Source organism: Gossypium hirsutum, chromosome A03, assembly GCF_007990345.1.
Source record: "Gossypium hirsutum isolate 1008001.06 chromosome A03, Gossypium_hirsutum_v2.1, whole genome shotgun sequence".
Taxonomy (NCBI): Eukaryota; Viridiplantae; Streptophyta; class Magnoliopsida; order Malvales; family Malvaceae; genus Gossypium; species Gossypium hirsutum.
In genome coordinates, this window is record NC_053426.1 from 17,646,834 (window position 1) to 17,660,500 (window position 13,667).

General features: G+C 32.4%; 3 protein-coding genes across 4 annotated transcripts; 1 reads left to right on the top strand and 2 right to left on the bottom strand.

Annotated features, from left to right (window-relative positions):
• The first annotated feature begins 275 nt into the window (after positions 1-275).
• LOC107886129 (microtubule-associated protein RP/EB family member 1A) lies at positions 276-3,704 on the top strand. Of its 2 annotated transcripts, none has more exons than XM_016809971.2 (8): positions 276-897; positions 1,835-1,903; positions 2,012-2,098; positions 2,405-2,511; positions 2,611-2,753; positions 2,888-2,952; positions 3,151-3,264; positions 3,470-3,704. In XM_016809971.2, the coding sequence occupies exons 1-8, from the start codon at positions 790-792 to the stop codon at positions 3,602-3,604; spliced, it is 828 nt and encodes a 275-aa protein (XP_016665460.1). In that variant the 5' UTR covers positions 276-789; the 3' UTR covers positions 3,605-3,704. The 2 variants fall into 2 exon arrangements, with proteins under 2 accessions (XP_016665460.1, XP_016665461.1); XM_016809972.2 differs by having other exon boundaries at positions 369-1,503.
• Positions 3,695-5,076, bottom strand: LOC107886130 (HVA22-like protein a). The gene is made up of 5 exons (XM_016809973.2): positions 4,808-5,076; positions 4,648-4,674; positions 4,413-4,535; positions 4,025-4,271; positions 3,695-3,956 (listed from the first exon to the last, which is right to left on the bottom strand). Exons 1-5 carry the CDS (start codon positions 4,867-4,869, stop codon positions 3,894-3,896), a joined length of 522 nt encoding a protein of 173 aa, XP_016665462.1. The 5' UTR covers positions 4,870-5,076; the 3' UTR covers positions 3,695-3,893.
• Positions 5,077-5,480: 404 nt separating this feature from the next.
• LOC107886131 (pentatricopeptide repeat-containing protein At3g22670, mitochondrial) lies at positions 5,481-7,692 on the bottom strand. Its single transcript, XM_016809974.2, has one exon. It carries the CDS (start codon positions 7,562-7,564, stop codon positions 5,903-5,905), a length of 1,662 nt encoding a protein of 553 aa, XP_016665463.1. The 5' UTR covers positions 7,565-7,692; the 3' UTR covers positions 5,481-5,902.
• Positions 7,693-13,667: the final 5,975 nt, after the last annotated feature.

Genomic DNA, 13,667 nt, shown 5'->3' on the forward strand with positions numbered 1-13,667 from the left:
TTTTTTTATCGTTACAATGTCAACATTCAAAAAGCCGTTGGTTTTTTACTGTTGAGAAAAAACCTGACCAACCACCTGTGCAGAAAGCGCATCCAGTTAACCACGCTTTCCTGCCACTTGTGCATAAAGTACGTCCAACTAGAGACTCTTTCTATTTATCTATGATAAAAACCACTTATTTTTCTAATTAACAAAAAAACAGATTAAAAAAAATTGGACTTTTAGGGGTAATTTAGCCATTATCTTCCCAACTTAATCCCAGGCTTTTTTGTTTTAATCTTCGCTACAATCAAGCAGAAAAATGGTTTATAGGTTTTGTATTAATCGCTTATCTGACATTTTTAAATTAATAGACTTGTTTTTTAAAATAGGAAAAAACCTAGTGAAATTGCCATTTGCCTTTACCACATTAAAAGAGATAGTCGGTGGCAGGCATTGCCTGTCTTTCTTAATTTTCTTTCTTGAGTTGAGAATTTAGCCATCCATTTCTTTCAGTTGCTGCTGTTGTTCTTTCTCTCCTTTTTGTTTTTTATTTTTGGGTTCTAAAATTGTAAATAATTCAAGAAAAATCCAAATTTGAAAATCATTTTCGAACCCCCCCTCCCTTGCATTACGCCTTAAGCTTTCCTTCTTAATACCCACATTTTCTCTGATTCTCTCACTCTATTTTGGGTTTTCTTTTTTCTTTTTGTTTCTTTCGTTTCCTATTACGAGGGGTTTTTGTTTTTTTCCTTTTGAATTTGAGAAGCTATAATAATAATAATAAACAGAAAATAGAAGCAGAGGAAAATGGCGTCTAATATAGGAATGATGGATAGTGCTTACTTCGTTGGAAGAAATGAGATTTTAACATGGATCAATAACAGGCTTCAGCTTAATCTCTCTCGTATTGAAGAAGTAAATTTTTTTATATATAATTTATGCTAAATTGTTCTTTTTTTTAATGGGTAATGCTTGTCCTTTTATTAATTATTGTTCCTTTGTTTTTTCTGAATTTTATGGCTTTCTATTACATGCAAATGCAGGATCTGTTTCCTTTCGGGTTTTTGGTTTTTTGATGGGTAATGTCGGTTCTCATTAGAAATGAATGTTTTATGCCTTTTTCTTTTTGTTAATTTAATGGGAAAAAAAACGGAGATGAATGAGTTCATCTTTTTCTTCATTAAAATGGGATTCTTTTGGGCCATCTTAATAACTTTTTATGTTGATGTTTGAATATATTTATTTTGTTAATCTTTCTTTGATTTGCTTGAAATGCATTGGGTTTCTCTTTTTCTTTTCCCATTGATAGAGAAATGTTACTAGTAATATGTCAATAATTTCACTTTTTTTTCAACCTTAATGTGATTTTATTTTGGAAGCATTCTTCCTTTGATTGCTTTTGTAGATTATGATACTGTTGAGACCATATGACTGGGTTTTTATGTCTATTTACAAGGTTTTACACTGTCCTGCTGGATGGTATCATAATGAGAGCACATGGAATTTAAATTAGGATCAAAAGTGAGTGATATTTTGTGTATTTCTAATATTTTAATCCATAGCATTCAGTCTCCATGTTACTGGTAAGGTTTTAAAGGGGTTGATTGTCACATTCTGCTATCACTATTTATTTAAACTTTCTTGCAGTTTTTCATTCATGATATTAGCCCCTAAGAGATTGATTGGTTTACTCATAGATCACTTCTGATTAGGTTTTATGCTTTCATTTCCAAATTTTGCTTAAGCTGAAAAATGGCTGGTTTGAGGTTCACCGGCTAATATAATTTTACATTTTTACTACTCTTTGTTGAATGTATTCTCTTAAATCTTGGCATTCATTAATTGTTTACAGGCTGCATCTGGTGCTGTACAATGTCAGATGATAGATATGACCTATCCGGGAGCAGTGCCAATGCACAAGGTGAATTAGCCCGTTTTCTCTTTTTTTCTTTTCATCTTACCGGTGTCATTTTCACGATTAATTGTCATCCTTAAAAATGATTTCACTGTTTTTTTAATTGGAATGCAGGTGAATTTTGATGCAAAGTCCGAATATGATATGATCCAAAATTACAAGGTTCTGCAAGAAGTATTCAACAAGTTGAAAATCGATAAGGTAATTGCATATCTGTATGTTCTCTTTCAATGCCTAACGGATGTTCACTACACATGCTTTAAAAGCATAAAAGAAAATTTCCTGAGTATGGTTCATCACATTAGCATGTGACTTGCAGTTCTTTTGGTTGTAGGCCAAAATAAAATTGTAGTTTATTGCTTATAGAAAATTGAACACATGTCATGATGCCATTGATGGGATTTTTAAATTTTTGTTATTGGCATAAAAATGGTATATGGTAGTTTTATAGTGATTATTTGGATAGCAAATTTGTTTGAATCGGATACTGGTAATTGTCATATGCAGCATATTGAAGTCAATAGACTTGTTAAAGGCAGACCTTTGGACAATCTGGAGTTCTTACAATGGCTGAAACGGTATTGTGATTCTGTGAATGGTGGAATCATGAATGAGTAAGCTATTTTTCGTGTCATTTTATGAATCTTTTCTTACTATGGCCTAAACAGTATGTTAGATTGAATTATTTCTTTTTCTTTGATTTGATATCATAGGAATTATGATCCTGTTGAAAGAAGACTTAAAGGTGGAAAAGAGCGGAACTCAAAGGGTTCTCTTAAGAGCTCAAAATCTCTGCAGGCAAACAATCTCCATAACCTTGCCTCTGGAGATGCGGCTGGCATTAATAAAAACACTGGTCTGATTCTGCAATGCAATTTCTTTTGCCGATTAATATCGTAATTTGCATCTTATATGCATTTAATTCTCCTCAATATTGGTTCATGCATGCCGCTAACTGTCATCTCTATTGTTTGATGATTATTGTGTCAGTTTCCAAGCAAGGTAAGACTGGTGTAGCAGCAGCTTCAAGTGAGGTCCGGGCTTTGTCCAAGGAGGTAATCGCATTTGAGCTTTCCTTTTAAGTTCTTTTTTCGTCTATTTATCTATATCCATATCGCATAAGCTTCGACATTCCTTGCTTTTAGTGGTTATAATGGCCAGCTGACCTACCGTGGTAACAAGGAGAATTATAGTCAGTTGTGATCATATCATATCATCATTTTAAACACCCGTTTCGTGTTGTTTTTATCTAGATTACCGATTTGAAACTCTCGGTTGACCTCTTGGAAAAGGAAAGGGATTTTTACTTCGCCAAACTGCGGGATATTGAAATACTTTGTCAGTCTACCAAAGTGGAGAATCATCCAGTAAGAGTTCCCATTAAGCTCCAATCGTTACATTTAGATGCGTTACTTGTGTAGTCAATTACGGGTTCATTTCGTATTTTCATCTTCAGTCATACATGTTGCACTCTTCATATTGAGTTGCATGAGTTGTTTTTAGGCTTGCATTTTTCATGTGATACATGGTGGGCATGTACTGCTAGTTTAATAAAGAAAATATTGTATGCAGATGGCAGTAGCAATAAAGAAAATACTGTATGCAGCTGATGCAAAAGAATCAGCACTTGAAGAAGCTCAAGAGTTTATTAGCCAATCTGTTGATAATGGTGAAACTGAAGAGGCAAATGAAGAGGAAACCGACTGAAGAAAAAACCCTTATTGATTGTGAATTGAACTAAATTGAAGTCATGAACTGAATGTCTTACATTTAATAATTGATAAGGAAAACCTGCTGTTTCAACTCATGATAATCTTTTTGCCTTTTCTTATATTATTGGAATCTTTTTATTTCTTATAAAGAGACATGCTGAATTTGAAAAAAGTGTTTAGAAACTTGCACTAACAAGCAAATTAAGATAATTTACACACTTTAAACAAGCATTCAAGAGTTCTTCACAAGAGCAACAAAATATAGCGGGGTTGCTGTAAGGATATCAATGCCTGTAGCCATCATCATCATATATGTGACCATAACTGCTACTCCTGGACTTGTCAGCCTGCAAAACAAGGGACCAAATCACGCACTAAACATGGGCTAATAACAGTCCGAAGGTTGTTGGCGTACCCGATGAATGAGCTTCTCAAATGCATCTGTTCCATTCTCTTCAATGTATTTCTCAGCGGCAGTTAAAATATCGTCCGGCTTACTGAAGAAATCCTTCTTTCTCGGAACATACCAGATGTTAATCGTCTGTTGTGGGTTCATAAAGAAGGGTCGCAGATAGTGCTCGTAAACATAGGCAGCGCCAGAGAAGTACGGGATGACCAGCCAGCAAGTGAAAATCAGCTTTGCATAGGACCAGATAGGAATCCTGCACTAGTTTTTCGAACAAGTTATAGCAAAGTACATTCCAATTGTCATGCAAGTTACCAGCAAATTTGGGCAAGAAGTAGGAGTAAAATTAAAACCTGGAACAAGAACACTATAATGAGAAAGGTGGAAACAATATTACCATTCAATGACTTTGGCAAAAGTGAGTTCCAGCAATGTCATCATGGAATAGAGAACCCAATATGTAAGCCATTGCCTGTCATCGGCACGAGACTCCGATTCAATTGCCCTAACCGAGGCATATCTGTTTCATAATTTAACTCAATACAACAATTAAACCATCCCAAATTCAGACAACTTATGAACTAACACCCACAAAACCAAAAAAATGAAATGAAATCTGGAAAATCACTTACAGAGGGTACAGCAGACTAATAACTGGCCTGCAAAAATCAAATTACCAAAAAAAAAATAAAAACTGGGATGAGTCAGATTAATTAGCTCAAGCAAAATTTGAACTTTCCCTTTATGTCAAAAAATGGACATAAAAGAAAAGAAGCAAAGTGGAAGAATTACCCAGCAAGAACATCAAAGTTCTTAAATAGAACCTTAAGGAAACTTCCAGCCCCAGATCCCATCACTGATCTCCAATGTTCTATTCTTCTTTGTCTTGTTTCTTTCTGAAACCTCTGATCTCAGATCTCTAAAACGAAGGGTAGGGTTTGCTTTTGTTCTTGTTCCTTTTTTCTTTTAATTTACTGACCAAAGTGTGCAAGTAAGCAACTTTTGTTTTCTTATTGTTATTATTATTATTTTTTATATTTGTAAGAAAACTGAAGATGCCAAAAGCAGGTTGTAAGATGATAATCCCCTGATACTAAAATCGACGGTTCACGCTGCTCCTAACTTTTGAAATTGTCAGAGATGAGACTTTTGCTTTTTTTTTGATTAAAATCTGCTTTTTAGTCCCTGTACTTTGATAAAATTTGATATTTAGTCTATATGCTTAAAAAGTTAAAAATTAAAAATTTTATTTAAAAATTTCATTCCAATCATTAAAATAGTAAGAAATTTTTTTGTCGAAATTTATCAACTTAAAATTTTGATTAAATTATCCTCATATAATGCAACATATAATTAACAAAAAATAAATACTTTAAATTGATAAATTTTGATAGAAAATAAAAAAATTAATACTGTTAACAAATTGAAGCAATGTGTGTGATGAAATAAAAATTCAGGTATCAACTAAATGAAAAGAAGTTCAAATACTAACGGATGATAAACTACATATTAACCCTTATCAAAAACCCCCCCAAGAAAGTTGCTATCAAGATTGCCCCCTAAAGAATAACAGTTTCCATCATACTTCCTACTTGCTTAAACAGATTAAAATTGGAATGAACAGTGCATATGACAAAGTCTACATGAGTCAAAGATAGAAATACAGACACAGTCCAATCCAGTAAATTACTCTGAATCTTAAAAAGCTTTCCTTTAAGAACGACTATATTGTTGTTATTTGTTTTAATCAGGGAATCCACTGTCGGCAGTAGTGATAATCTCTCCTCGTCGGTGCTCTCCGAAGAGGTAAACAACCAGTCATGAAATGTTCAAATCCCAACCACATAGTTAGGGGATAAAGTGAGCAATCACCACACAACACTCATGTTAGACTGTTATTTTTGGCTCTTTCACATTTGGCACCAATTCTTGAATCTTCTGTTTTGCTTCAATCATATCCTCCTTCTCAAGTTTCTCTACCAGCATTGTACATATAGAACTCTTGGCTATCATTCCCTTGAGCACCATTTCTTCAAAAAATGCACATGCTTGCTCAAGTTTTCCGCTATTACAAAGTCCACGGACCAAAAGTGTGTAGGTTGTATGATCAATACTAACATCGTTGTTTAACATGTGGCTTAACAAAAAATTGAGTACCTTCATCCTCTTCTTCCTGCAACACATTTTCAGTAAAGGTGCATAAGTTGAAATATCCGGTTTGCATGAATCCTCTTCCATTCTCTTAAGCAACTTCAATGCTTTTTCTTCAAGTGAATGTCCACAAGCAGAAGATATCATTGTATTGTACGTCAATGCATTCGGTTTAACACCTTGCTTTACCATGTCCTCAAAGATTTCATCTGCATCCTTAAGCCTACCAGTTTTGCTTAGAATGAAAATTAACGAGCTATAAAACGAAGAATCCGGTAAACAACTATCCTTCTTCATCATCTCATAAACCTCCAATGCTTTTCCAATCTCTCCAGCCCTTCCTCGAGCATGCATAATGATAGTGTAAGTGACAGCATTTGGCCTACAACCTTTCTCTTTCATTTCATCCAGAATAGCATCCACATTACGAAAATCCTTTTCACGACAATAAGCCTCAATGAAACAAGTAAATGAAACAGTACAAGGCTGAAAACCATGTTCATTCATCTCATTCAAAATCTTCCTAGCATCACTTAGCCTCCTAGCCTTACAAAATCCATGCACCAGAATGTTAAAAGTACTAGAATCCAAAGGTATGCATTCCTTTAACTCAACAAAAGCTTCACAAGCATGCTCCACACCATCCCCTTTGACCAATGCATCCAACAGTCCATTCAAAGCCATAACATCTTTCTCAACCCCAAGTTCCTCTATCCTTCTGAAAACCTCAATAGCCTCACTAAACCGACGAGCATTAGCTAATCTCCTCATGACCTTAAATATTGTATCCAAATTAATATACCCTTTTAACTGTTTCATTTCCTCAATTAAATCCAGCAGTAAATCAAACATTTTAGCCTTCCCTAACACATCAACCATGAAGTTATATAACTCAGGAGTATGCGTATAACCTGATTGTGTTTTTGCCCAAATGAAGACTCCATAAGCTGAAATCCAGCTATTAGAAAACCGCTTCAACAATTGGTCAACTGAAACATCGGAAACACTTAAATCAGAAGCATTCAAGGCTTGGACAACTATTGCAGGAGATGGGTAGGGACATTTTAGGATTTTAGTGAGTTTCTCCACCGGGGTTTCGGGTTTTTTGGTTGGAAAGAGCCGAACTTTGGGGTGGTTTTCAATCCAAGTGGCTAGTGAAGGGATGACAAAATCGTCATCTCCCGAGGGTTGAGTTCCTGTGTTTTGCTTACTGACCCAACTTGGGATGTCGGGTAACTCGGATGTGAGGGATGAATCAGGGGAAGCTGATGGGTTGGTGCTGGTACTGGTGCTGGTGAAGAGAGCGGAGAAGCCAAAGAGCTTGAGAGAATTGACATTGAGATTTCTCTGGGGATTGGAAGAGGAAGCAAGGCTCAAGGTTTGGTGTTTTCGAAGCATCTTTTAAGGTGTTCATGGAAGGAGACGGATCATGAAGAAATGCATCTAAGTACCAAATCGAGTCCACTTGTGACTTTGCCCGGGAGCGGAATGTTTTGCTTGGTTTCTACTTTTGATCGTTTCTTTTCTTTAAGGCTACTCAAACTACACTATTCTTCCCTTTTTAAATCAAATAATTAACTAAAAATTGCTATGCGAAAAAATTAAAAATAAAAATAAAAACTTTTGGTTAAATTAGTCATATATTTCAAAAAGAAATTATTGATCAAATAAACTATATTTTTTAATTTAAGAAAATAGACTAATTTTGGAGAGAAAGTGTGAAAGGCTCAATTAGGCGCACTTTTCGTTTTTTTTTTGTGAAAACAAAACAAAATTATTACAAAAGCCTAATCAACTCTAAAGCGGTATCTTCAAATAACTAAAACCCCTCATTTCTATTAAAAGCCATCTTAACAATAAAATCAACTTCAAAATTCATTTTATGAGGAATATACTCGAGTTTCCATTGACTAATATCTAGCAAGTTCTGTTAAATGTGTCAGATAAGAGTTAAGGAAAATGTCTTTGAAAAGGACTCCTAAATAACTCGGGTAGCTTCTGACTATCAGTCTTGATTAACACTTCATCATACTTTCAACTTTTTTAAAATCCTCAAGCCGTCAAGAATACCCCATAATTCTGCATTAAAAACTAAACACCGACCCAAGCTCCTGTTAAACCTAAGAGTCCAACCCCCTGACTATCTTTCAATATCCCTCCAGCAGTAGCCATCCCAAAATCTAACTTCATAGCATCATCTGTATTAAGATCCACCCAATTGCCTTCTCCAATAACTGACCTTCCTGTAATTGGTTTATTAGAACGTAATGACTTTTGAGAAAAGATACATTGTAAGGCCCAGCTATACGAACTTCTAATAATCTAATCAATGCTCCACTGATTACCTTGAAAAGTAAGAAGATTTCGGTTCTTCCAAATGTGCCACACCATTATCCAAAGAAACACTACCAATCCACATTTTTTAAGGAAATTTTGTATCGATTCCTTAGATTAGATTCAAGCCATTCTTACAAACTCCCAGAAAAGAAATTTCCTCGCTTTGCCGTTGGAATAAACCAATACCATAATTCTTTAGCCACAGAACAATCTCTAATGACATGAATAACATCTTCAAGTGTGTTTCTGCATGCTATGCAAAGCTTCCCATCTCCTATCCCCCCGCCTAACTTGTTCCTTTTGTGTGAGTAATCTTTCCTTAAATGCCAGCCAAAGAAATAATTAGTATCTTTGGTTAGATACTAAAATGTTAAGTGGTTTTATTTTTGGATTATGAGTTCGATTCTTCTCCTATTCACATTAGTTTTTTTTTATGTTTCTTTAAACTTTTTATTATCTTAAATTGATATTTTTAACATATTAGCTTTTTTAGTTAAATGGTTAAATAATAATTATTTTATCTTTGAGTCTCAGGCCTAATTCCTCCTCTTCTAAACGCATTGTAATTTTTATTTCATGTTGTTTTAAGCTTTTTTTAATTAATAAATATATTGTTTTCAATCTTTTTTTATTTTTAATTTATCTTTTTAATTAATCTCTTTTATTCATAAAATCAAATAATTATTACAAATATCATTATTTTTAGTAAATATAATTTTTATATGTGTAATATTTATTTTTCAATCCATATCATCAGTGTTGTAAATTTTAGTATTATATATTTTTGTATGTGTAAAATTTCACATATAAACATAATGATATTTGAAATAATTAATTAAAATATTTCACATATAAAAATATATGAAATATCACACCCACAATGTAGATGAAAAAAACAATGACATTTGAAATATTTGACATATAAAAAATAATTATATTTGAAATAATTATTTCATCTTATAATATTAGAAATCACCATACCCACAATATATGTGGAGAAAATAAATTTTTGATATATAAATATTATAAAAAAATATATCAAAAAAATTAGCCGATGTTTATATTATTTATAAAGGAGTTATTAATTTCAAATATTTTTAACATAATGATATATGTAAAACATATATTTTTATTATTTGATTTTATGAATAAAAGAGATATTAATTAAAAAGATGAATTAAAAATAAAAAAATTATAAATAATATATTTATTAATTAAAAAAAACTTAAAACAATATGAAATAAAAATTACAAATGTATTTAGAAGAGGAGGAATTAAACCTCAGAGTCAATGATAAAATTATTATTATTTAACCATTTAACCAAGGGAACTGATATGTTAAAAACATTAATTAAAAATAATAAAAGGCTTAAAATAACATGAAATAAAAAATACAAATGTATTACTAACATTTAACTATTTGACCAAAGAAAATAATTATATTAAAAAAAAGTCAAAAAATGCAATTTAAAATTGGACGTGCTTTTTTGCCACCTATGCAAAAAGAGTGTCTATTCCCTCTCCAAAATCGACCTATTTTCCTAAATTTTCAAAAAGAAAAAAAAAGAAGCCCTATTTTGTCAATAATTTTTTTTGGCAGATATAACTAATTTAGCCTTTCTGTTTATTTTATTATTTTTTTCTTTTTCCTTTTATTTTAAGCTTTCTTTTCTACATTAGTATTTTGTGCTTGTGTTTTTAATTAAGGTTTCTAAAACTGGAAAGCTATTGAATAAATCACGCCACTAGAACTCTGTTTAAATTGTTCGTTTGACTTGATCACATAATTTACTTAAAAAATAAAAATATTTAGAAAAAAGGTTCAATAGATTTTTTTAAACTCGGTTTAACCGATTTTTATCAATCTGCATGTTAATTAGTTCAACTTCTATCTATAGACAAATATCTTAGTCGATCCAAACACTAGTTTTGATAAGTGAAAGAATTTTTTCAATTCTGCCAAGTTGAGCAAATCGATGGTAAAGTTCGAAAACAAAGTTAATTGCAAGTGTCTCAACCTCAGGAAGTTGAATTCCAAGCATTGCTAGTGTTGTCAGACATTATAAATTAAAAATGAAGAAAACAAAAATAATGAGAGAATAATGTAAAAAATAAAATAAAAGAATTAAAATTTATTTTTAAAGTTTATATGACGTGACAACCTATTATCAGCTGAATTTTTTTAATGGATATAATATTTTGATGTGAAAATGAGTAAGAGAATAATAGTTTGGATATCACTTATAACAAAAAAAAAAGAAAGAAAAAAGAAGGTACTAAGTAAAAAAAAATGACATGATTTAGGTACTAATATGTATGCTAAGATCTTTTGTAAAATATAGTTAATGGTTTGACTAATTATCGGACTAATTGAACCACTAATTTGAGAAAAAAAAAATTTAAGTACCACTTATGAAAAAAATAAAATTTAAATATCAAAATTAAGATATATATATATATAATTTAGATACTAATTTGTGGGTTAAACCACTTAATGTTTATAATTTTAAAAAAAATGAAAAAAAATCCATATAACCCTTGAACTATTCCAAAAAATATTAGGTCCACTCAATTCCATCTTGATGTTGCTGATGTGGTGGTTAACCCTAGTTGAATCAACTGATAAACGACATGTGGCAGTCGTACATGAAAAAAATGATGATGTGGATTCAATTAAAAAATACAAAAAGTGAAACCCAATCAAATTAACCCTGTAAACCCAGTCGTCAAAATCATTCGGACCAAAACAAAGAGAACATAGAAGCATAAACCATTTGGTTGAGCAAAATCCATGTTTTGGAAGCATTTTTTTTTTTGTAACGAAACACTGCGTTAATATCCAGAAGGAATTTGGCATCATTCTTCAATTTCCACACCACATCTTCTGCAATGAAGAACATCTCCATTATTTTAAAGTTTCGAAAGCCCAAGTTTGTTGAAAGGAATTGGGTATGGTGTCTAGGTTATCATTGTTGAATAAGGACAGGTGATATTGCTGATTTCGTCCCCACATGACATCTTTGCCTGCTGTTTTGTGTGTTGGTGAAATCAATTTAATATAAAGTTTGAGTTGGTGTGTGTGTCAGGGAATTAGATTTCCTTTTTGAGGTATATGTGTTATGATTTGAATTATATTAATATATGTCTATTTCTTATGTGAAATTAATTTAATTACAATATTAATTGCCGTGTTGTATTTTTGAACTGACAACTAAAACTAATACTCTGCTTAGTGTTGGAATGTATGCAGAATGAGTTTTGGTGATGGAAATTTATTTGTGTTAAGATATTTCCATGGTGGCAAGTATGTAAATAGAAAAGTAGAGAAATTGCAAATTCATCCTCATTTTCTGTTACTGGGATATAATTGAAAATGAATTTTATGAAAAATAAAATAAAATAAAAAACACATAAATTTTTACGTGAAAATCTTTTTGGGAAAAAACTACGAGCAGAGGAGAAGAAAATTCACTATATCAAATTCGAATTCATAAGAGGAATAGACTATGTCTATTTATAGGCTTGTAAAGCCATATTCTAGTAAGACTGAAACACCTTATTCTAATCAATATCAAATAGATGGAATTTAATAAGGTTTAAAAAATCTTATTCTAAAATAAAATAAAAGAAGTGTAATTCTCTATTGATTCTTCTTTTATTTTATTTTACCACTGTATTTTATTTAAATAAGGATTCGGGTCACTTAATTCTAACAATCTCCACCTTGACACGAATTCTCAATGAACAAGTTCTTCATCGCGAACTCTCAACGAACAAGTTCTCCACCTCTTCCATAAAACCCCTTAAGGGTTTAATTTCAACAATAAACACCAACCAAGTCTAAGCAATGCTCAAACTTGGTTATAGGAAGTGACTTAGTCATCATATCTGTAGGATTTTCATGAGTACTAGTTTTGCTCACAATAATATCACCATGAGCAATAATATCACGAACAAAATGATACCGAATATCAATGTGTTTTGTTCTCTCATAAAACATTTGATCTTTTGTAAGAAAGATGGCACTCTAACTGTCACAAAATACTGTGCTGATTTGAAGGTCTTCATTGAGTTTACTAAAGAGTCCCTTCAACCAAATAGCTTATTTACAAGCTTCAGTAATTGCCATGTACTCAGCTTCAGTGGTAGACAAAGCGACTGTAGTTTGCAAAGTGGCTTTCCAACTAATTGTACAGCCTCTGATTATAAAGACATAACCTGTGAGATATCTTCTTCTATCAAGGTCTCCAGCAAAATCAGCATCAACATACCCAATGACTCCATCTCTAGTTCTTCCAAACTATAAGCAAACATTAGTAGTACCTCGTAAGTATCTTAAAATCCACTGAACTGCTTTCCACTGTTCTTTACCGGGATTCGCCATGTATCTGCTAACTGCACTGACTACATATGATAAATCTGGACGTGAACAAACCATAACATACATGAGAGATCCCACTGCACTAGAGTATGGAACATGTGACATGTACTCAATCTCATCATCTGATTGTGGAGACAAAACCGATGAAAGTTTAAAATGGGCTACTAAAGGAGTACTAACAAGCTTAGCACTCTACATATTGAACCTACAAAGAACTTTTTCAATATACCCCTTCTGACTTAGGGACAATTTACTTGCTTTTCTATCTCTGAGAATCTCCATATCAAGTATCTTCTTTGCTGGTCCTAAATCTTTCATCTCAAATTCTTCACTTAGTTGGACTTTGACCTTTTTTATCTCTCATTTATCTTTTGCTGCTATCAACATGTCATCAACATAAAGAAGTAGATACACAAAAGAGCGATCACTGTTTTTCTTAAAGTAAACACAATTGTCAAAACTACTTCTTTTGAAATCATGAGAAGTCATAAAGGAATCAAACCTCTTGTACCACTATCTTGGTGACTGTTTCAAACCGTAAAGGGACTTTTTCAGCAAGCAAACATAGTCCTCTTTTTCTTATACTATAAAACTCTCTGGTTGTTACATGTAAATATCCTCCTCAACTTCTTCATACAAAAATGCAGTTTTTACATCTAACTGCTCAAGCTCCAAATCATGCATGGCCACAACACCAAGCAAAGCTCGAATCGAACTATGCTTAACAACTGGGGAGAACACATCTGTGAAGTCCACTCCTAGAATTTAACTGTAACCCTTTGC

Excerpts from the sequence above, each read along its gene's own strand:
- LOC107886129 (XM_016809971.2), top strand. The coding sequence starts at position 790 with ATGGCGTCTAATATAGGAATGATGGATAGTGCTTACTTCGTTGGAAGA. Across the intron at positions 1,904-2,011 it reads GAGCAGTGCCAATGCACAAG|GTGAATTTTGATGCAAAGTC; the intron begins GTGAATTAGCCC and ends ATTGGAATGCAG. Across the intron at positions 2,953-3,150 it reads TCCGGGCTTTGTCCAAGGAG|ATTACCGATTTGAAACTCTC; the intron begins GTAATCGCATTT and ends GTTTTTATCTAG.
- LOC107886130 (XM_016809973.2), bottom strand. The coding sequence starts at position 4,869 with ATGGGATCTGGGGCTGGAAGTTTCCTTAAGGTTCTATTTAAGAACTTT. Across the intron at positions 4,675-4,807 it reads AACTTTGATGTTCTTGCTGG|GCCAGTTATTAGTCTGCTGT; the intron begins GTAATTCTTCCA and ends TGATTTTTGCAG. Across the intron at positions 3,957-4,024 it reads TTGAGAAGCTCATTCATCGG|GCTGACAAGTCCAGGAGTAG; the intron begins GTACGCCAACAA and ends CTTGTTTTGCAG.
- LOC107886131 (XM_016809974.2), bottom strand. The coding sequence starts at position 7,564 with ATGCTTCGAAAACACCAAACCTTGAGCCTTGCTTCCTCTTCCAATCCC.